This window comes from Chrysoperla carnea, chromosome 1 (assembly GCF_905475395.1).
Source record: "Chrysoperla carnea chromosome 1, inChrCarn1.1, whole genome shotgun sequence".
NCBI classification, from domain to species: domain Eukaryota; kingdom Metazoa; phylum Arthropoda; class Insecta; order Neuroptera; family Chrysopidae; genus Chrysoperla; species Chrysoperla carnea.
Genome location: NC_058337.1, coordinates 77,465,474 through 77,490,893, shown reverse-complemented (window position 1 = coordinate 77,490,893; position 25,420 = coordinate 77,465,474). Strand labels below are relative to the sequence as shown.

Genomic DNA, 25,420 nt, shown 5'->3' with positions numbered 1-25,420 from the left:
AAATATAGATTGGTTTTTTAAGAATTTAAGAATATTATTCTGAAATTTTTCTAGTGTTTTAAAATTATCTTTGTAGTGATTTATAGTGAAAAAGTGTCAAAAAAATTTTTAGTTTAAAATTAGAATTCTGTGAGACATTTCAAGCACCTCCTCTGTTTTCCTAATTATATAAATAAGCAGTGTATAGAATCCACAACTGCGCGATGTCGAAGCGCAGAAAAGTGGAATGTACGTAATCTTTCCAGCGGAGGAAGTAGTGTATTTTACATACGGTTATCGCCGTATACTATCCGCCCCGAACCAAGTACCGAACCAAGTACCTTCTACTACATCACCTAATACAACAACAACACCTCCTAGTAATTTACCTGTTAATATTAATAATAAATATAATAATAATAATAACGATAATTTAATTTTAAATAATTATAATAATAATAATAATAATAACAATAATATAAATAATAATAACAATAACAAAAATTTAACGGAACAACAGCCAACATCTTCAACATCAGCTTTACGGCAAAAGAAAATATCGAATGCGTCGAATATTATAATTAATGCAAATACAAGTGAATCTTGCAGCTCAAATTCTGGAAAATTACAAGGTGAGTAGAATTATTTTATATTATTAAAATATAAACATATAGTTCGAGAGCTGACTGCATGAGAAAACTGCCTATCATAATTTAATTTGTTCCTAAACTAAAGATTAGTCATATTATTATTTTTACTCGCAGTATATACAGGGTGTTCTGTTATTGACTGCAGATCGTTGGCCTACAGAATAAGCTCATAAAGACAAAGTTATTTACCAATTTTGGATCTGAGGCCTACTTTGCGAGATAATTAACAAATTAAATTAATATAATATTAATAAAATGTAAATAACTTTATCGAATTACAATTCCATAAAATATTGAAATGTACTAACCAATAGAATTCCAGAATACTTGATTGTAACTTAGTTCAATGGGTAGAAATCGATCGTGTTTCAGGACAAGAAATGATCGATTTCTGTCTGCTGAATGAGTGTATATCGTGCAGGGAATAAGTTTCCACATCATAATGAATCTTATAAAAGAATAAATAGACTCTCGTGTTTAACATAGATGTTGCAAATATTTTTGGATACATTTTAATATCATCCTAAAAGGAAAACAACTTATAATATTCCGTCTGGAACCTTTCGAATGCTGAATCGTAATTCAAGAATGCAAAAATAGGGGTTCAATCATTTACATTCTAAGAAAAATGTAGTTATATCGATGTGAAAATTAAAAATTCCTTTCATCACAATATTCGCTTTAAAAATTCTTCAAATATCAGTCAGTTTTTGGACTATTTTTATACTCATTTTTATTCTTTGAGGTTTTAACCCACTTAAATCGAGAAAACATTTATACGTGTAATAAAACTTTTCCTTGTTAAATAAACAATGAATTATATATTTTGGAAAATTAATTATTATTATTTATTTTTGTTTTATTCTTATATTTTGTTGCCCACCTATCGTGGAAACAAGTTATATAATAATTTTAAAATGATGATATTAATGAAAATGTTTGAAAACAGTTGGAAATGAAATGTTTTATGAAAGAAAATCTATATAATATATACAAGGAAAATGTACTCCGTAGGATATCGAAAATCTTCAAAACAATATATATTTATTTTTGCTCACGCATGCAGGGTGTACATTCGTTTGTTTGTTTTACTTTGAAAAACAAAGACTTAAGATATGGATTATTCTTTACAAGAAGGGTCGCCAAGGATATACCTACATATACATAGTTGTTTAAAAGCAATGGTATATCCTTTACATTACGTACAGAAATGTTTTGAGCGCCGCTTGCAGAAATACTTGTAACTTCTATATCGTTTTATTATATTGTTAATTTGAGCTTCCCCGCAATGATTACATCATTTATGTCATAATATTGTCTATACCTAGCTCTATTGTCTGCTTATACTTAACTGGATTGATCTCTACTTTGTGGAACATATTTATAATAAGGAATGTTAAAAAAATAACTTCGCTAAGTTCCACCACCTATCTCTCGCCTATATGTGGGTTTCTTTTACCTCCTTAGGTGGTTAAAAGGGGACTGAAGTTTATCCGAAAATCCGTTATTTTTGAATCCATTAAGGTTTAACTTTCGTCATGGTAGCCATCGCGTGGTAAAAGCTACATTATCAACGAGTAACATGGACTGTTAATTTATTTTCAAAAAATTAGAATTCCGTAGCATAAAATAAAATTCATGATATTGTGAACAAAAGGTATATTATGAACGCGGTGGTCTTTGTTAAAGTTAAAATTGCCCAGCGAAGCGGGTGGGTAGCTGATAGTTAATTATAATATGACGCATTATAGAAGTTTTGAAAATTGTGAATAGTGGCGCAAAATTCGTAAATTTCAGATCTGTAGAAAAATTGTTTTATTAGGTTTAAAAATGTTTTCCAACGAAATCTTGTAAGATAATTAAGTTGTTTTCTTTATATTATGGTCTATTTAGGAATTACGCAATCAATTTCAATACGCCTTATTTTGTTCTAACTGAATGAATTACAGTAAGCAGTAAAGCTCAAAGGAAGGCCAGATGTTGATGCATTTTTTTTTCAAAATTACGGTTATGTTAATTCTAAAATTAACACCTCCCACAAACGTAATGAATTTTGTAGGGGAAAAAAACCTTATTGAATAAAATGTGAAATTTTTGATTTTGCGAAAACATCCCAAAATGTTTTTTTTTTCTTTTTAGACGACTCAAAAAACGGCAGTACACCAAAACGACCATCTCGTAAAAAACAAAAAGTTGCATTATCGGTTACAAGTGGTAGTGGAACAGTTACACCAACAAAATCAAAATCTAAAGAACATACTCCAGATATCGAGGATTTTTTCGAGCGAGCTAAAAATCGTCCACGTGTCAATACATTTGATAATTTAAAAGTACCAGACCAACAATACTATACATCTTCATCGTTACCGTTAAACATAAAAAAATTCCAAGCAAAATCTGCACCAAGTACACCAATTGCTGCTCGTAAATCACCATTGTATCGTTCGTTTGAGACAGAACGTCAACATATAAGTACAATTACATTGAATTTAGATCGTTCAACATCAGATACATCGAATAAATCAAAACGTAAGAAAGAACAGGTGGTAAAAGAGACACCATCCACAAGTCGTGGACGTACACCAGATTTTGATTTTTTATTTTTGGATCCGGAAGAACAACGAATACGTCGGTCTCCATCGGCAAATCGTTTTGATCAATCAACACCAGGTAAATATTTGTAACTTTTACATTTATGTCAATTTTGAGAAATTATTTTTGGCTTGCGGAAAGTGCATACATTCGTTGAATTTACGAAGAAACAACAAAAACGTGTATTCAAACTTTAAGCTGTAGAAAAAGCTGTAAAAAGGGTGTATTTTTCTTAATACTTCGGTTATTTTACGGCTACGGAGCCTATTTTGATAGTACCTACTATTTAATTGCGAAACCTTTAATTAACTTAGGTTTCAAATTTTTTGTCAGTACTTCAAAGAACAGTGTATTAAAAAATTGCCAAGCCAAAAAGTGTGTTTGAATCGGAAAACGAATTAAAAAATTCGTACAATTATTGAATATAAAAAAATAAAGTGGTTAATAAAATTATTATTTGATTCAATTTTAATTTTTATGAAAAATAAAAGAATTAATACTTTGAAATTTTTATAGAAAAATCACCTACAAAAAAGAAAACCTTCTTTTTATCATTGCCAACACGTACAAAACATAACAAATCTGGCAACTTTCAACAAGATATCACCACAAATAATTTTTTGATTGGTGGTGGATATAATATGGCGGCAACACAACATGGAGGGCTAAATAATGAATCATGTTTACGAGAATTAACGCATTCATCATTTAATGAACCATTAAAAGCGCAAAATGCTGTTACGTTTAAACTTGTTAAAACAGGTAAACACTAAATAAGTTCTGAATTAATTTTATACTATCTATATAAAAATATGCGAATAAATTTTATAGCGACATAATTTTAAAAAAAACAAATTATACAAAATTTTTTATCATTTTTATGTCATGAAGATCTAATTAAAAGTTGTTAATTTGTTATAATTATACAAAAATTGATAATGGACATCTCTCTATTAAATTTGTACCACCTTCGATGAAAATTGGTATAGTGAATACAATTAATGCACAAAATTTTAATTAAAGTAAAATACTATTTAAAACTTTATATTAGTAAAAAATAGCAATTACATATTTTAATTATCTTTCTACATTCAAATTTGCTCCTACTCCAAATGTAAAACATGTTACGAATTTACATATTATTTTAGATATGGTGTTACAATTCTGTGGTGTGCAATAACTGAGAGAACTTCTTGATTGCTCACTTGATTTTTGAGTTTTTAAAGCTATTTAAAGTTACATTTTATTCACGCAATCAACAATTAGTTATTGGTCGTACAGAAAGTTCAAAATTTTTAATTTCCTCGTCAGTTAACAATTTTAAAATATAATACATCTTATAACTATAGCGTCTAGCCTAAACTTTACCATTAATACATCTTCTAATTAATTTTTAATACATTGAAATATATTACACGTTATACCGTTAATTAAATGGAAAAATATATCTTATAAATCTTATACATATTATGAACTATTGATATAAAAGATTTAACCAAAGTTGGACGGATAATCCGTCCCATAAATTTAAACCTTAAAGAGACAATTTACAGTGAATAAGTTGCAATCGACATCATATGTGGCACGAGGTATCTTTTCCCGAAGAGCAACCACAATGCTAATCTCTGAGAAAAATTTTCTGTGAGATGTTTTGAAAAGAGGTTTAAAAATGGTTTGAGTGAATGTTTCGTATTGGTGGATACCCAGTTTCTCTGTGGAGAGCTTCAGCCGATATCGTGAAGGAACTTTCGAAACAGTTCCAAGACAACGATTTTGAAATTTTGCATTTTTCCAAGTAAATTTGGCATTCCCTGTTACCTGTCGTTGAAAATCATAAATATCGTATAAATCGGTGTACAAACATGAAAATATGAAAAATTCGATCGAATTAAAATGAATCAATAAATATTTAGGTTCCAACAGTTTTATCATGATTTTTTGTACAACGACAAAAGAGAGCGCCAAATTTACTTGGCATAAGTAAATGATAATTGCACACTCAATTATCATTTAAAAAAATCGTATATACATAAGCGAAAACTAGTCTTATATTTGTAGAACAATTGCATTTACAACTAATGCTAGTAGTCCACTACCTACCATATTCATAAGGCCTTACTTTTTATTTCTACGCAATAGTTGCACAATATACTATTATTTTTTACTAATTCTGGAGGTTAGTAATCTGCTGATTTTTATTAATATTTCTAATTGCTGATTTTGGGAGTTAAATTTTGAAATCAAATTATTCAGAACAATATTAGATAAATTATTTTCTAATTTTTTAACATTTACGAAATGCGAGTTTCAATGCATGTTGAGCTAACAGAAACTATAATATGACTACTTGTTTACAACCTCATTCAGTGGACAGAAATCGATCGTTTATTATCCTGAAAAACGATCGATGTCTACCCATTGAACAAAAGTACCATCAAGTGATCTGAAATTTTCTAGTTTCGATTGGCTCAATAGGCATTGAAACTTGCAGTTTCAATACGGGCTATATGACAAAAATAAAGTGTGTGTGTGACACGGGATGAAACAAGACGCTCAGCTTCACGGTCGTTTGAAATAGTCTTTTTTCATCTTTTTCCATATAATATAGGTACTATTATTATAATCATATTATTAATTTCTTAAATAACTTTTTAACATATTTTTGCCTTTGTGCATAAGAGTACGTTCCTACATACAAATCGTCATCTCAATTGATACGATATGATGTCCTCAATTTGCATTGCATAAATGTAAGTTGAGGACATCAGAGCGTGACAATCGTCATGATGGTTTGTTTGTATTTAGAGACGAACATTTACTTAAACAACTAACTGGTTGTTATTTTACAGATAACTTTCTATGATATTGACCATAGACTATATTTACCGATATCTTCTCTGTATTGGGGGACTTGATATTAAAATGATATTATTATAATATGGTAAAACTAGTCCGCTTAAGTCCTTTGATGTTCAATTTAAAACCTAAAAATTTGTCAGGCAATCTTCTATTCATTATCTTCTAATATATTTTTGCATTTAGCTATTTTTGAGTAGTAAATCTCCGTCCTAGCTCTTTTTCCGAACATATAAATTACAAAGGAATATTCAAAAATGAGAAAAAAACATTAAAAGACCATGGAATTTAATAATTATTCAAAGTTTTAATTACGGGTTCAGAATCCACTTTTTTGTCAATTTTTAATTTTATATTATTAAAGAAATGAACAAATTTTTATTAATTAACATATAATTTTCTAGAGTGAAAAATACTTTTTAAATAGTTTTTCTGTGAAAAACTATTTCCCTTGTAATAGTGTTAATTAAATAGATACGAATCAAATTAAAGTTTATATAATAGATAATAAGATTTAAATAAAATACCTTTCTACAATCTTATTTAATTATTTCTTTAGAATAATTTTCTCTAGAAAGATAGATTTTTGTTTGACTATAAAATTCTATTTTAATAGATTTAAGAGACTAAAGACATACTTTTCTGCAATATAATGGTGGCATTTTAAAACCATGTCTCGTGTGTTTTACACTAAAAATAAATTTTGCAATTGACATACTTGAATTGATAAAATAATTTTGTTTATATCTTTCTTTTAGTGATGAAAATTTTTACTATCCAACATAGATTTTTGATATGAATATTCGACATAATAACTTCTGCATTTTTATGGCTTCACGCCTCTGTATAGCCTCTACAAATTCAAGAAAGTGCGTTTTGGGGGTGTCAACTTACGAATACCGCTTCCCTATTTATTTCAAAGCCTCATCGATTTTTCCGATTTGAAAGGCTTTTTCCATTCCATCGCCTCTTCAAATTGAGTTCGGGGTTGAAAATCTGTATGCAGGCTGAGCTGGCACCAATGAAGTGTCTTTGAGAGATGTCAACTCAACCCATTTTGTTTTTATTATATCAAAAAACCATGAATTTTTACTGCTTTTTATGCTTTACACCTGCAGAGCTCCTTTAAATTGAGAAAACGGAATGACAAAAAATCTCGTTTCAAGAAATAACATTGAATAATAAGAAGCATCTACGAGAAGAAAATATGATCTTAGTGATGAAACTCATTAGTTTTTGGGTTTATTATTATCTATTATATTTATTTCTTGTGCGTAGATGTTAGTCACTCCTCCTAAACGGATGGATCAATTTTGATGATATTTTTTATGTGTGTTTATGTGAATCCGATGATTGTTTAGATTCACAATTCGGTCCAAAACAACTGTTTTTGGGGATTCATAACAAAAAATTTCTGATAAAGTTTTAATTTTTTTCTGTGTATTTTTTTAGACTATACGTTTATTATAAATTTAGTTTCATAACTGTCAGCATGCATGTATACTTATCGCTCGATTTCGGATTTATAAAGTATTCCAAACATTCATTTGACTATATAAAATTGTATTGTATTTTCACTACATAGTGAAATTTCCATAAAATAGAAAGACAACATACTCTTAAATTGACAATAGTGATATACATATACATCGCGGAGTATAATTTTATAAAAGTTTTGAGTTTAAACTCAATGTCAATACATATTTATTTTAATAAATAAATAATGGTTTATTTTCTTTTGTTTATTTACATTGTTTTTTGTCGTGTTTAAAATAACTTAAATTATTTTTATATTTTAAACTCATCACGAGAACAGAATAAAACTTTTGCAACTATCTTTTGGTAAAAATACAACGTATTATAGATTATAAGCAAAATTATTATATATTTCCCAAAATCAAAATACCTAATCAAATTCGCCTTACTTCTAAAATTTCTAAAATTATTATAAATATGGTCTAAGAGACAGCATAAGTTCGATCTTCACCCATCTGATAACCAAATGAGACATACTTTTTGTGAAATTTTATTGATTTTTAAACATGGCTATCATAGTTTTTGTATCGAAAAGTGTTCATGGCTATTTTTAAATTAATTCATTTTGATTAATTTTTTTCCAGGCAAGCCTATACCATTAATTTCGTAATTAAATTATCTTTCTTCTGAAACTAATCGAGTAGCTAACAGATTGGTGAACCTCGTCAAGTATGAACAGATAAGTCAATATAAGTAACTACACCGATCTCTTAACCAATCGAAATTGGTATCAGAAGAATTTTATAGCGAAAATAATGGTTTAGGCTTGGATGAAAAAATATCTTCATGGAAAAAATTAATTTAAATTAATAAAATTACAAATATTGAAAATTTTTTTCAATATTTGACCTTGTCTTTTACTCTAAATATTTCCGGGGTAGTTCCGGATGGATTCGGTTTAATATTTGAGCTAATTACCAGAAGATATTTTCAGTTGTTCATTAGATATATGTAAAGTATATCTATATTTTATATAATTCTATAAGTATTTACGTACATTGAATACTCCTTCGTTTTTCTGATTAAATGTATCTTAAGGTAGATTCATTAAGTAAGTAACAGTAATTTATTCGATGACTTATGGGACATACACACCTTCTCTCTAGATAAATAATAATGTAATTAAATATAATATAAAATGTATCTTTAATTCCATGGTTGTTTTACTGACAGTTCGTAAATTGTTGAACGAAGAAATGTTTCTAATTTGTATAATGTAGAAGTATTCTATAATTTAGGATGAAGAATTTCCTTTCAAAATGTGTATATTGAAATTATCAATCATTGTTTACTATTAATTTATATTTTTTTATTCTTGGGTTGGCTGAAATCTGGTAAAATTTACTGTCACAATTTTAGCAGCTTTTGTGTTCTAGGCTACGAGAACGAATATTATCAAAATAACTCAATAGTGTATCTCGACTTGAATAAAAATTTAAAAATAATTACTAGACTTTTATTCCCACGCAAATAACTAATATGCAATTTAAATTTTATATTAACTTTCATGAACTTTTGTTGGCTTTAATAACTTGGTACCTATACATAACTTTCGTATACATATCTTTCGAATTTTTCCATTGTTGTTATACCATGTATTATATAATAATAATAATAATATTTATTTGTCATAAGATACAGTATCTTGTACAAAGGACTTGCTTGTCATTCTTATATAGTAAACTTATATAGTACTAGAGTGATACTCACCCGCTTCGCTGGGTTTAAAAGTAAAGATTGATAAAGTTTGCTCTCGCTTATCCCCTTTTTATAACACTCGAAAAAATGGTAAGGATTGTTTTACACAGGTAAAATATGTGTATGGTTTTCTATTTTTTTACATGTATAATAGTCGTAATTATTCTTTGAGTATATCAGAAAAGATGGCCGTGAAACATTTTATATTGAGTATTTTTACAGAAATCTGTAATTTATGGTAATGTCAAATGCCTACTTATACAGAAATCTGTAATTTATGGTAATGTCAAATAAAATTATTTTTTTATTTATTTTTTATTAACATATCTTTATAAATTGTATTTCATGTGTTTTTCTGATATATCAGCTATATTGGTGTACAGTTTCATTAAAAAAACCATTCGCTAGTTTAAGCGTGAAAGCGTAACAAATAAACTAACAAACAAACAAACAAACATACTTACTTTGGCATTTATAATATATAGAGATACAGATAAATACACTTAATTCGTAGCTCAAAGTAAAAATAAAAGTTCAATTCAATATTTAATGATTACAGAGTTAATCAATAACAGCAAAAATGAAGGATATATTAATGAATTAATATGAAAAATTATATCAGATGATGAGTATGATGTAGTCACTCATTAAAAAAGAACGCTCTTGAACAGTACAATTTTGAGAAAATTAAAAATTATTTTGACATATCACTACTTATTTCAAGCACCTTTTGAAGGCTTGGGGTTTGTTCATCCCATCCCATAGAAGAAAGGAAGCATCTTCTTGCCTGTGAGTAAACCGGACACACAATGTTATAAATGCTGCGAATCTTCCGTCGTATTTAGGTTACAAGCGTAGAAATTCCACATGGACGCAATTGACAAGATCCTCAAAAATGAAATTGGAACATTTGACGTTAAATATGCATGAGTTTTCCAATTAAATTCAAAATTATGGTAAACTAGGTAAACAAAATTATGGAAACAAGGCTATAGCTGGTGGATTTAGCTCTGTCTATATCTTTTAAATATAGACGATTCGCGTAATCACTAATTATGTTATTTATGTTTTACAAAGATAAATCGGCCTCCAACCAAATTTGTTCCATATTATTGGTATGTTTTTTAACTGCAATGCCCAATTATATTTATTTGCCGTTAAATAGACATCGTGGCTGGCGAGATAAAAGAGACGGCCTAAACATATTTTCGGTAGCCTACAATTATTTAATTTGAGAACGCTCTCTCCAGAATAGAAGCGTAGCGTGGAGAACTTTGACAGCGATATGCCGTTGGCCAGTTTCCAGTCGTATGATGTAATTAGATGTATTCCGGGTCAAATTAAGTAGCATTTTGAAGAAGCTCGTTCGCATTACTTCGGTTAGCATGTATTATATATGAAATATATCAAGGTATACATTTCCAGTTGCCTGCCTGAATGTCTGCCCTTTGTCTGTCAACAAGAAAACTCAAAAACGAACAGGAGATATTCAGCTGAAATTTTTATTGCATGCTCAAAACGTAAAAAGTGAGGTTCGTAAATGAGGAACACAGGTCAACTGAATCTTGGGTTCGCAGGACCCATCTTATAAACCGTAGGAAATAGAACAAAACTTTAAAGTAAAAAATGTCCCTTATGAAAAAATTAACAACTATTGTTTGAAATATTTTTTCGTAAACATCCCTGATATGATATAAATGGTATTTCCGCTGCACTTTTTTGGTATCTCATTTTCCTTTAAGGACCATTATAAATTAACACAACTGTAAATCCTCGGAAAAATGAAAAAAGTGAGCTTTGTCTTGATTAATTTATCTCTTTAATTATGATTTGTTGCTGTGGTTGTTGTTGAAGCTGAATTGAAAACAAATGTGATCTGTGATTTTGTTTAGAATTACGACAATCTTTCGTTCTTGTTGAACATCTTTAGATTGACATTTTCATTCAATGCCTATGCAATTGAACTCTGTAAATAATTTAACCCTAAAATGAACACAGTTTGTGCTTCATATCATCTTTTTAGGAAGGTATTCATTGAATACAGTTGAATGGCCATTAACCCTTAGAAATGATATTATTAAAGAACTCCACTGTAAATGTATCTTAGTTAGTAAATAATATAAAATAAAGCTAGCTTTCGTGTAATATATATTTTCTAAGTAGGTGGGAAGGTAGGTACTTTACTTACCTACTCAACATATGAATAAAATGTTGACATTCGGGAATACTTCAATATTATATAATTCATAAATTACTTATATAAAACACATATACATTAGGTGTCTCAGTCGTCATTAATTTCATTATGTGTGTTTTGTGAGTAGATTTTACTGCTATTGTTCTCATTTGTAAGAATACAAGTGAAAACAAACAATTGAGTGAGTAAATTGTTGAAACACCATGTATAGACAGTGTTGATTGTGCAATCTCTTAGATAGTCACAGTCGTGTATATATTATATAACAAGGCTTTGGTGTCAGGCACACACAACTGATATTACCATATTATATATACTATATAATGTTTTAAACTAATTTGCACTCTCACGGGTATAAAAGGACATTTTTATACGATGAATATGAAATATACCAAGGTATACTAAGTTTAGTCCCAAGTTTGTATCGCTCAAAAATATTGATACTATGAACAAAATTTTGATATAGGTGTTCATAAAATCACCTAATTAGTCCATTTCCGGTTGTCTGTCTGTCTGTCGACTGTCTGTAAGTCTGTCATCACGTACACTCAAAAACGAAAATAGATATCAAGCTGAAATTTTTAAAGCGTGCTTAGGACTTGAGGTCGAGTTTGTAAATGAGCAAGATACGTTAATTGGGTCTCGGGTCCGTAGGACTTTTCTTGTAAACCGTTAGAGATAGAATAAAAGTTTAAATGTAAAAAATGGTTCTCATAAAAAAATAAACAAAATTTTTGTTTGAAACATTTTTTCGTAAACATCACTGTTTATCCGTGAGAGCGTAAATTATGAGTAAATTGTATAGTAGTATGTATTATATGGGAATATCAGTTATATAAGTGTGACATGTATGTATGTGTAATTTGACAGAGTAATCAACACTGTCTATACATGGATGGCATTTCAACAATTAACTCAGTCAATTGTTTTTTCACTTGTTTGTTTTGCGTGCAGAACCGAATTAAGCGCCGCGCGTGGAAATATTTATGGAAGTTTTGCATATTTTCATTAAATTATTGAAATGAATTTGTTCATAATGATTTCATTATTTATGTAAAAATGTTGCCTATATTTAAAAACAATATATATTCTTATTAAAAAATATAGTGAGAAGTTATAAAACTTGAATATTTCCGCACGAAACATACAATCCACCTAAATAATTCCATAAATTGGTACATATTTAGAAAGGGTGGTTCAAGTTATAACAGCAAGGCTTCATCAAACGGTTTTATTATAAAATCATTATCTCATACTTTTACCAAGTTTTGGCAATATTCATTTTAATACCCATTTTAATTCAGCAATTAGTGTATTGAGAAATTACTTTATCGTTATCTACCATTTCATGAAGTCCTGCTATTATAAGCAAAATTACCTACCCTGTATATACACATCAGGTTAATTTAATGATTGGATGCAGAGTTTGTGAGTTATCGCAATATTTGGATCGATTTTAGTCCGTATCTCAAAAAATATTCGACCAGTCATTAAATGCACCCGATTTTTGTACTTTTTGGGTCAAAATTACCTTATATACTGAGTTTTATCGAAATTGGAGATACAAAAATTTATTGATTTTTTTGCAATTTTTTTAAGAGGTACCCCTTTGATAAAATCGAGAACTTCGCAAAAAATTTGTATTTTGAAATTTGATGAAACTCAGTGGATGGGGTAATTTTGATCCAAAAACTATAAAGATTAGGTCAATTTAATGATTGTATACAGAGTTTCTGAGGTTCGTTACTTTAATAAACATTAATTTAGCACCGTAAATAAAGCATACTGTTATTGTCTATAACGCTTTCGATTATAAGTACATCCCCGAACACTTATTTTAGATATTTTTATTGAACTAAGAAAATGTTTCCTAGAAATAATATACATGGAAAAACAACGTTTGCCGGGTCAGCTAGTACTTAAATAATAAATTATGAAATATTTTCATTGACAAAAAAAAACTAGATCAACGAAAAAAAATATAAAAACATAACATCCAACACAACGATTCTGCAGACTAAATATAAACTCAATAAAATCAATTTCCTCACCTGCTCTAATATATTCTATTTTTAAATTGAAGGAAGAAATAATTATATTAAGGTCAAGATTTAACAAGGTTAGAAAAGTGTGGAAATATTTATTATATGCATACGCATTATATTTCTTTTTTTTAATTAATAGAAAATATATTTGTTATTGTACATTTATTTTTTACATCATTAAGTAATGGAGTTTTCTTTTTAACTTTTTATTAAAAAAAATGTTTGACTTTATTTTTAATAAATATGCCAATTTTTCTTGTCTTTTTTTTCAATGTTTATGAATAATTTCCTCAGATGATTTATAAGCTCAATCATTGTACAATAAACATGTCAAATTATATTTTTTTTATTTTTAACTAGAAAGATTTTATTTTAAATATTATTAGAGAGTGTCGCGCCGTAACATTGTTTGAATTAAACAAAAAGGTGAAAAAATAAATAGCGTAATTGGACTACGAATACGTTAGCACCAAAGGTTGATATTAAAATAAATTCATACATAAAAAAAAGATTGCGGTCGTGGAGCTCCGTTAGGAACAAAGTTCCTTAACTACTCAACCAATTTTAAAAATTATTTCACCTATAATTAGTAATGGAATTTGATGAAACTCGGTGGATAAGGTAATTTTGATCCAAAAAGTATAAAAATTAGGTTAATTTAATGATTGGATGCAGAGTTTCTGAGATATTGCAATATTTGGATCGATTTTAGTCCGTATCTCAAAAACTATTCGACCACTCATCAAATGCATCCGATTGTTGTACTTTTTGGGTCAAAATTACCTTAAATACTGAGTTTCATCGAAATTGGGGATAAAAAAGTTTCTCGATTTTTTGAAATTTTCTTAAGGGAAAAATTTTGTTTTGGAATTTGATGAAACTTGGTGGATGGGGTAATTTGGATACAAAAAGCATCAAAATCAGGATAATTTAATGATTGGACCTATAGAAAGTTACAGTGTCAGCGAGTATCATGGGCAAATAATTAAAATCCATAAAATTGTGAACAAAAGGGAGGATAAGTGAGGACTATAACGTGATTGTCTTTGTTTTTAAAAGAGGAATTTCCCAGCAAAGCGGGCGGGCATCTGCTAGTATAATATAAAGTAGGTGAACATATCGTGGTTGCTATGGATATGGTACACAAACACAAAAAAGCATATCTCACATTGTTACGTGACGGATCCTGCCAGTTTGCTCAGAATGGCAAGCCGCGTTATGGAACATCGTTTAAAAAAAAAAATTGTCATTCAAATGTTCTTCAAGAATATACAGTTGCTCTACTTAAATAATTAATAGCTAGTTACTAAGATATTCATAATTAAGAAATTTTAATTCCTAACTATCTTCATTTAATTTTACATATTTTAATCGCCATTATTTAAAAAAAATTATATATTTATATGTTGCTATATATTGAGTTATCCCTAAAAACAAGAATATTAATTAACTTTTTTTTAATTCAACGTATATTATCTTTGTGTATATGAAACTTTACCTCCTCAAAATTTTACGTTTTAATTGAAATATTGCATAACAACTTAGTCACGAATAATGAATGTCTTACGTTGATTTATAATCCAATATGGAATGGCCAGCCTGTGAATAGCCAGTCAGATCTGTGTAGTTTTTCCATTACGTCACTGCGATGGTGTCTTTTCAAAACAAAACGATAAAAAAAAAAACAAAATTAATTCAATCTACCAAAATAAAAATAACATGTCTTAGTCATAATCTACCCAAAAAAGGTGATTTACGTGATGTACTTTTAATATGATACAGAAAATAAAGTTTGTGAATTTTTTCATCTTGCGTCATTGAATTAAAATAGACACAATGCCGCCAACCTTATTTAATACTCTATGTTACTGTTTTTTTCTAACCATAATAATAATGGTTATTTTTTATTTAACTTGTGTTATACTTGTTTTTGTTCTAGTGCATCTAATTTTTATTTTTGTTTGTAAAAAAAAAACAAGAAAAAAAAAAACAAAACAACATCGTTGGGTTTTAACATATTTTTTCATAAGTTTGTCAAATGAATGTTAGACTGGGAGCCAGCGATCGGCAGACTTACGGTATTTTAGCAAACTTAATATTGATGCTAGGATACTATTGAAGCACACTAGGAACTGGAATAAGTGCCTTTCATTGAAGTTATAGAATAAAAAAACTGGTATACTTTAAGATGTTAAAATAGCAGATATGCTGCGATCACGTTTTAGAAGTCAAATTTGACGTTGTTAGACCTCCGGATACACCCAAAGGAAATTTCGCCGGCGATAGTGAACGGCGGCCCGGCCCTAATATCGTAAGTCAGCCGATCGCTGGTTCTTAGACTATGTGTTTTATATTGCATAATTACAAGAGTAAAAAACAAAAAAATATTCTTTATCATTTTTATTAACGCTTTTTTTACATCATGTTAATATAGCTTGTAACATGAGAAGGCATTGCCTGTAAGCCTAATATCTTTGATGTAGAGAAAATTTCATTAAAATAATGACATGAGTTATATCAGAGAAAGGAAAATAATTGTAATGAGTTTGAAGGTCTGTTTATTGTCTGGCAGTTATTATATGTCTACTTTCAATACTAGTACTTAGATACACGATGGAAATACCTGAACGGTACACATAGTTTCAAAGTTATACTATAAAATGAAATGCCTCCAAAATAGCCTCCAAACAAAATTAAAGAATAGAAATTCAATATTGTCTATCGAAATATCATATTATATTATGATTATGGGAATGACTGGAATAAAAGTCGGATTAAGTCGGGAGAGATCCCTTTTTTTGGTTTAATTTGACTTTTTTTGAAATGTGAAAATAATCCGTCATGCAAGGCGGATACTCACTTCAATTATGACCAATCGAATAAATCCATCTCTTAGCCCCACTTGACATTAAGTTTGGCCTACGTGTCATTTTTCAGGATATACACAGAGCCCAAAAGTTTAAAAGTTTTTATATAGCAATCTTAATGGTGTCTCATGATAGAAGTGATGTGGGAATTCTTCACAAAATGAAAGAACTAATTCGATATCTCTTCTTTAAAACCCTTTGCATCGTTACTCGCCACGGACCGATCGGTGAGCAGAACGTCTTAAAATTAAATTGCTTGATTTTATCTCCAGGGTTAGCTTTCTATCTTAGTTTTTGCTGTCAATCAAATTCTACAATTCATTAAGATGTTACTTCGTTTATAAGCATAATTTTTAAAGAAATAAAATACATATTGTTTTGCTGGTTTTCGACTATTTCACTAATTCAATTCAAATCATTAATCATCCAAAATAAACACTTTAAAATTACCGCATCTTACTGTATAAAAAATAAATAATCTTTCCTTGTAAACCGATTTTTGGAAACTAAGCTATAAAATATTCTTAATCAAGTCGGTTCGACTGTTTAGGGGCTACGATGCCACTGAGAAACATACAAACGCACAGATAAACACTTTAAACTTATAACACTCCTTCTTAAATCAATATCAGATGAGTTGAAAAGGATTCTAAGAGAGCTATTATTGTTTGGAAGAATTTTTGGAAATATTTTATTTGAAATTGAAATATTTGAGTTGACATTGCTCTACCATTTCACTTTTGAATTGGGCCAAGTTTATTTGACCATTCCTTTCCATAGTTATTATTTATATGTTAAGATTATATGCCATAATCGCCAATTTTTTAGTTTTTCGGGTACGAAACCCTAATCACGGACTTGAAAACTAAGAACACTCTCCGTTGAAATACCTTTCACATGAAACCAAAAAAATTAAAATCGGTTTATCCGTTTAGGCGCTACGATGTCACAAACAGACACACATAGCGGTCAAACTTATAACACCCCTTTTTTTTTATTCGGGGGTTTAAAAATGAGATGATACGTGCTTTTACTTTTTTTGATTTTTCTTTTCGTTTTTAAAATATAACGGTGGAACCTTATAAAAAAAAATAAAAAATAAAAATAATAATAATAATAATAATAATTCTGTATACAACATTCAACAGTATATTGTGAAAGTAATAAGAAGTTTGAGTGCAACCAGTGCGGTTAGATGCTACTAATTGTGATTTGCTATATTTTCAAGCACATTACCTGTAGAAAAAAAGCCGTCCCCTATTTCTGTTATTCCGTATATTGATAGCTATAAACGCTATAAACACATCTTCAATGAATTGGGACATATTACAAAAGAGGGGGAGAGGTATTATTTAAAAATACTCTATTTCGCAATAACTTAACACGAATCATCATTGGAAATCATGAATAAAACTTGTAAGTGGGTGGTATAAATATCTTTTTAATAAATTTTTATCAGATAAAAGAAAAAATTGATTTACATGTGATTACTACTGACTGACATCAAATTTAGATATTATGATTTTATTGACGTCAGTTAAATCAAGTCAAGTGTGTATCTATCTATGTATCTATATAGATTTCATTAAAGAAAATATTTCGTATTTTGTTTGATATATTCCAGTCAGTAGTTCATTCTTAATATAAACAAATGCAAATAATGTATGTTACGTTGAACAGGAATGGATTAAGAATAAAAGTCATATGAATCATTTTGCATGTTTTGTGATGTATATTGACAAAAGACTCATTGATGTTCATGCGAGTAGGATTCTTGTGGTCCGCACATTCAACTTCTAAAGTGATGCAAATAACTTTTTGTGATTCAGTTGATGAAATTTCATAATTTGATTGATTGATACTAATTTTAGTTACGAAATGTTGTTCATTTTGTCACAAGTTTACAATAAAAATTATTGCAAACACGATGAAAAACAATGTGTTTTTGCCTTAAAATAATCCTTAAAATGTTTTGCATGTTCACATCAAGTGCAAAAAAAAAACACGTTCATTTGGAAATTAAATAGTTATTCTATCACTGCTTAAAACATTCTTGATATAAACAGAAAAATGTCGCAATTTCTATACACTTTACGTGTGTACGTGTAGTGTATGCATCAATAAAAAAATTGTGTTAATACATTGGCCTGATCACGTAAAAAATTAAACATAAAGATATTGTCCAAATTTCAATTTTCGGATCGATTACAATGATTTTTCTATACTGCGGAAAGTTAATTAAGGACGAGAAGTCGAAGATCAGGAACTAAAGAAATTTAGAATGGGATATAATACAAACAACTAGCCCTGAGATACATTTATATTTAGAAATTCGTATTTAAATTGGAGTTACACACAAATTATTCGCAGAAATAATTAAAATTTTTCATATATAAGCTAAAACTGAAAAACGGCCTTAATGTGGATTTTACGAGACTGAAATTATAATCAACAGAAATAAATTTTGGATTTTGGGTCACTGCTTGATAATGCATTACGGAAACTGTACCACAGAAGGGGCATAAAATAGATCCATCATATTTAGACAATGTGAGTAAGGCAAAAAAAATTCTGTTGCATAAGCTTAATTTTGGACTTGTTGCACTTTAGGTACAAGACCAACTTGATTAACAAGACTTTAGACAGCAAAATGAGCCTGGAAAATGTACATCATGTATTGGTAAAATTAATGTTTATATTTTTCAACTTATTTTGAAGTCTTTTTTAAATCTAGAAATGGGAGTTCATAAAAATCTATCATTATGATACTAGCTATTGGTTAGTCAAGGTGGATTGCACTATCTCAGTTTTCTGGTTTAAACTTGATCTCATGTTTCGGGCCTAAAAAAAAACGTTACGTGTCATTCCTTAATCTTCGATTAAACAAAGAGGGGTGTAGATCCTAAGCAGATGAACTGCTTTTGATTCTTTGCTTGTTTCAAACTTTATTTGATCGAGAGTGTTCTTAGCTATGTTTTAAGTGCGAGTTTAGAGTTATTCGAAAACAATTACAAAAGAAGTGATGATCTTCCAAGGACTGAGCAGATTTTTATGAAACATCTAACACTCTCGATCAAATTACTTATCTTTCAAAAAAAAAAAATCAAGATCATCCCTTTAGGAGCTACGATGCCACAAATGAATCAATCAATTTTTTAATCAGACCTGATTTTATGTCAGGGGATTCTTTGAATTTTAAATATATACCTTTTTTAATTATTCAATATAACGTAAATACTACTGATTAATGAATAACGTTGAAAATACAATCCTGGTACTTACATACTGAATTTTAAAAAAAATAATGCAAAAAAGAATTCAATTCTTTTATTATATAACAACAGACTGAGGTAGTGTAAGCATATTATACTCGTACGATACACACAATAACAATCATCTTCATAGAGTAACAACTTTGAAAAAGCTTCGTGAACTTATTATAACACTATAGTGCATATTCGTACTCGAAAATAAGTCAGTGTGAAGCAGCAGGGAATTTTAAAAACCCTTTGGACAAAACTCCATTAAAACAAACTTTTTTTAATTTATAAAGCTACAGCCACACAAGAAGGTGAACATGATACAACAAGAAAAATAGACGAGTACCAAATAGTACCTAACATCATAATTCAAAGAATATCAATCCATTTGATACTGGAAACATCAATTCCTGTTTTACATTGTATATGTATAAAGCATACCAGTTCTCATTGCTAAATTATGTAAAAAATGGTTCCTCCTAAGAATTTCAACAACTTACTTGCAAAATAAATTATTATCGATCAGTAAAACTGTTGTGCTCATTTTCTTAATTTTTTAAAGGATTAGCATTTAAGTATAGTTTCCTTTAATTACCTGTTGCGGCAATTCAATTCAGTTTGCGAAATACCAATTTATCCTCTCCATTTCTTCTGTATATAAAGAATATCATATTTTATATAATACTAGCTTGGTTTACACCCGCTTCGCGGGGGCTCAAAGCTAAAGGCCACAACGTGCTCTTACTTAGCCTTCTTCCAAAGCAGTGGAAATAAGGATAGGGATTGTTTTACGTAGGTAAAATATATGTACAGTTTTCAATTTATTTTCAAATGTAAAGTAGTCCTAATTTATTAAGTATGTCAGAACAGATGACCATAAATGGTATCTCGTTCACCATTTTTACAGAAGTCTTTAAATAAGCCTTAAAATGATGTCGATAGATGGCGCAGTTTAATATCAAAGATAAATTATAATTTTTTTTTAAAAATATATCTTTATAAATTATAGCTCATGTGATATTCTGATCTATGAGCTATAATATTGTAAAGTTTCATTCAAGTCCATTCAGTAGTTTTTGCGTGAAAGCATAACAAACAAACAAACAAACAACCTTACTTTCACATTCATAATATGTAGGGAAGGCTGGGTGGCGCCGTGGAAATTAAATTGATTTTAAAAGTTTCTTTTCGCTGCTATCGCATTACTTACAAGTAAAGTAATCTCTCACAAGATCATTATAGTAAAAGCTCATATGCTGAAGTCTCCCCTAATTTTTATGACAGAAAAGATCTCACTTTATGATGTCTACTTTTTAGATTTTCACCACAAAAAATTGAATTTGAATAATCATGAAATAACATTTGACCATAAAATAATAATTTTTATTGTTTAATTTGTATTCAAAACGCGAACACCGTCTTTCACTATTCTAATATTCTTTATTCTGACTCAGTCTGACACAGTAGAAACAACATCTTCATCCAGAATAGAATATAGGTATATTACACATACCTATATATGTATATATATTTTTGCATAAAAGACATATTTTTCATTACACTTGTAAAACTACTTGTACAAATCTTTTATCTCAGCAAATTTTAATTGTACATCATATTAATGAAATTTTTATATCTATATGAAAATACAGTAGAATCTCGATAACTTAAACCTCGGTAACATCAAAACCTCTGTTACTTCAAAAAATACTATGTTCCCTTCCCATCAGAGCCCAAAACCTCTATATCTTAAAATACGCAACCTCTATAACTTAAATAAATAATCTCTGTATAGGCCCTCAGTAACTACATAGAAACATGTACATACCTCTATATTAACTAGGGTACATAGAAACATGTACATACCTCTATATTAACCTTTACCTAACATAGACTCTTGATAACTTAAAACCTCTATAACTTAAAATATTTTGTGTTTCCCTTGGACTTTAACTTATCGAGATTCTACTGTATAAATTTTTTATTTTGTTGTAAAAGTAATTTTTATTATATAATATTCTCTTTTGTATTTTATTTATTAATACAAATCCTTTTTTGTTGATTTGTTTTGCTATTCTATATTAATTAACTTCTTTAAAAGAAAAAAAAAATTTTAAGAACTGTACTTACGTAATTATTTTTTATTAATAATTTTATGGATAATTTTTATATACAACTACTTAGCTGATCCCGTAAATTTCGTTTCACCTACAATTAAATTAGGCTAGGTTAGTTATGTGTCTTACCCCCTTTCCGCTGATAATTTCATTTATCAATTCGTCAATTTCAGAGACTGAGTGCACCTTCTTTATGTATAAACTAAGCACTACACCAGCCCATCACAACTATTAATAAAATTATTTTTGTTGAAACGACGGGAATCGTCCGCGGTATGCTACCTTTAGCATACCGCGGACGGAATTGGTTATGCCTTAAACAACTGAGCTAATAGGGCGACTACAATTAAATTATTTGATTATTAACTTTTTATCAGCGATTATTTATCTACATTAACACCTGCAACTATTCATTATTAGATAATACTACTGCTTGGCCCATCTCCTAGACACCCCCCCGCTTAACCTGCCCTCTGAACACCCATTTACTCCTATTTCTAGGACAATGAGACCATTTGCTTGCCTTAAAAATGCAATTGAATTGCAAAATATCCTTTTTAACACCCTTTTATAAGCTTCATCCGTATGTTAGTATGTTATTATGTTAAGAATCCTAGGCTATTAAAAAAACATTCCTCAGTTTCAAATTTCATTGTTTCAAGCTTTTACTAACAAAAATATTCAAGATAAGAAACAAATCCAATTTTTTGTTAAAATGTCAAATCTAAATACATAAATAATTTAATAACAATAATGTATTACTATTACAGTGACATGTATATAAATGAAACTTTTTAATAAATTATACATTCCATTAATCATATTTTATCATAAAGGGTTTAGTTCGGTTTATTAACATTTTGTAATAATTACAAACCACTTCCCTGAAATATTTGTTATTAACAAAATAACATAACTGACAAACAAAATATTTGACTTATATAAAATAAAGGTTGTCTGTCCCAACGAAACAAATAGATTCTATTTTAAAATAACAAGTTAAAATAAACAATTGACTGAGTTAATTGTTAAAATCTACAAAACAACAACATTTATGTAAACAAATAAAGTTCACCCAGCAAAAGAAAGTTTTTATTTGAAGCTTCTTACCAACCTTCTATCTTGAGAAACTACCAACCTTGTATTGAAAAAAATTCAAAATAAATAATAGTTTAAAAAAACTAATAAACACGCTTTTGTAACTGGCTGAACTAAAGGTAGACAATAATTTCTTTAAATTCAAATAAAATCATTTTTTCGGATAAAAGCTATATTTCAATTATTGTAAATATTTTATTGGCAGATATTGGTAAAAGTAAAGTCATGATAAAATATCTTAAAAAGCACTCCACGCTTTTTTAAGATAAAATGATTTTTTTGAATTCAAAGAAATTATTTTCTACCTTTTAGTGCAGCTAGTTACAAAAGTTTGTTTTTTAGTTTTTTAAACTTTTATTTATTTAATTAATTGAATTTATATTAGGTTTTTGGTAGTACATACTATATTAAAATTTTTAGATAAAATAAAAAACTTGTAGTCATACACTAATAATAAAACTATTTTTTATTATTTATTTTGTGTTTATTAAGTTTGGTACCCTTTTGACTGGTGGACTGGCGCACAGAAGGAGAAACGGATACAACTTAATGAACAAGTAAATCAAAATTTTGTATGTAACATCAATATTTCTAAGCGTCACATACTTGGGACTAAACTTATTATACTCTGATGTATTTCATACACAGAGAGTATAATTTTTTGCCGAAACATTATTACTTAGGGAATTCAAATCAATTTTTTGCAAATCAGAAATGGTTTGCAAGCATTTGCCTTGCAATTCCATAGGCTTATACAATTCTAGCGAAATAATTGTAAAAAAGCCAATGTATATTATACCTTTACATATGTTTAAACAAATCACAAACGCCGAGAATTGGCCATCGGGGCCAGTATTTATGCAAGGAACGAAAACATTTTATAGCCAAAAATATATATTTTTTTAAAATCAAGTCTGGCGTTCTTGTTGGGCCACTCTTTATCTCATAGTATAAATACCTAAATAATTAATTAATTGAAACATTTCACAGAAAATCGGATATTTTGTTGAATTTACTCAAAACCACAAATTTCTATATGGTATATAATGGATGCAGAGCCGAACTATTTCCTTTTGATGTTCAATTTCATTTTATTTAATAAAAAATTAATGTTATAGACCGTGGGACAGAAAATGGCACTTTATAAATGATTAATACATATTTGAAACTTCGTAAGTGGCTTCTTTTGGGCGAGAAGTCCCAACTTCTCTCTACGTTTTTTTTCGAATGTGTTGCGTTTTCAAAGGAGCATAATAACGTCATATTTAAGCTGTCGGTCTGAAAAAACACAACAGGGAATTTGTCGGACACTATAACCACTTTATAACATGAATACATCACTGTTTACCCATGAGGGCGCAAATTAGGTTAGAGCATGATACATATATTGTATTGTATCAAGCATATTTTTATTCTATGTTTGTAGGTAGGTATTTGATTATTAATAATTCCACTGAGGAAGTAAGAAGAAAGATACTCTTATGGCTTTGTGTGTAAGAGTGACTATCTCTCTTTATTTACATGACGTAAAAAGCAAACGATTGCGTAATCAAGGCTGTATATACATGGTATTTCAACAATTAATTTAGTCAATTGTCATCACTTATTTTCTTATAAAAATGGTAAGAATCCGGAGATTATTCTTCGAAAACTAGAGACGGGAGAACAGCGTCGAAAGCCGGAGAGTCATCAGCTCTATTATATTTATATAAGTTAAAATAATATATTATTACAGTCAAATATCGGTAAGTGAGACCTCGATAGGCGAGAAAACTCTACAATTGAAAATAATTGCCTGGTTTCGTTATTTTAATCCTCTAATAAAACTTCTATAAGTGAGAAACAGGAACCTCTTTAAGAAAAAGTTGTATCTCCAACTTTGCTTTTCTCTAAGGCCTCTGTAAGTGAGAAAAACTGTCTTTAAAGTTAGTGTTGTCTATTTTGCGAGTGCTACGAAGGAGGGGATAATTGAGGGCAAGATAGGCAAAGGCATATACCGCGGTAGTCTTTGCCTACTGATGTGGATTGGTAATTGCTAGTCGAATACATTTATTATAATATATTGTTCAACTATGTACAAGGGAAAAATAATGTTTGACCAGTTTTTACTTCTTCAGCTTATCTTACCTGAATAGTTTACAATCAAGGGTTGAATTCACTCACCTTTTTATTGTTCGCATCTTTTGAGTGCTGTATAGCAATACGACGGTATACCTTCCATCTCATAAAGATACACCCTGGTGGAAAAAATATTTGAAGAAAGAATAAGAAATTCTGAAAAAGTCTTAGGAACTTTGAATTTTTCAACGTTTTCGGACTAGTCTAATTCAGAGTTATTCAGAGTTCTTAATACTTTTTTAAAGTTTCTAAGACTTTTTCAGAGTTTCCTTACTTATTAAGACTTATTCTTTTTTCAAATATTTTTTCCACCAGGGCATGCAAGAAAAAACATACCTACTGATCATGATTATATAAATAATATATTATAATTGTTCTTGTGAACAAGTTGAGAAAACGATTTTAAT

At 29.0% G+C, this 25,420-nt stretch overlaps 1 protein-coding gene across 1 annotated transcript in view; it reads left to right on the top strand.

Moving 5' to 3' along the window:
- Positions 1-455: 455 nt before the first annotated feature.
- LOC123298621 overlaps positions 456-25,420 on the top strand; it is a 267,853-nt gene continuing 242,888 nt past the window's right edge. Inside the window, exons 1-3 of the mRNA XM_044880707.1 lie at positions 456-611; positions 2,769-3,299; positions 3,738-3,983. Of these exons, the coding sequence (XP_044736642.1) occupies positions 3,863-3,983 (121 nt within the window). The 5' untranslated portion in view covers positions 456-611; positions 2,769-3,299; positions 3,738-3,862. The remainder of the gene's footprint in view (positions 612-2,768; positions 3,300-3,737; positions 3,984-25,420) is intronic.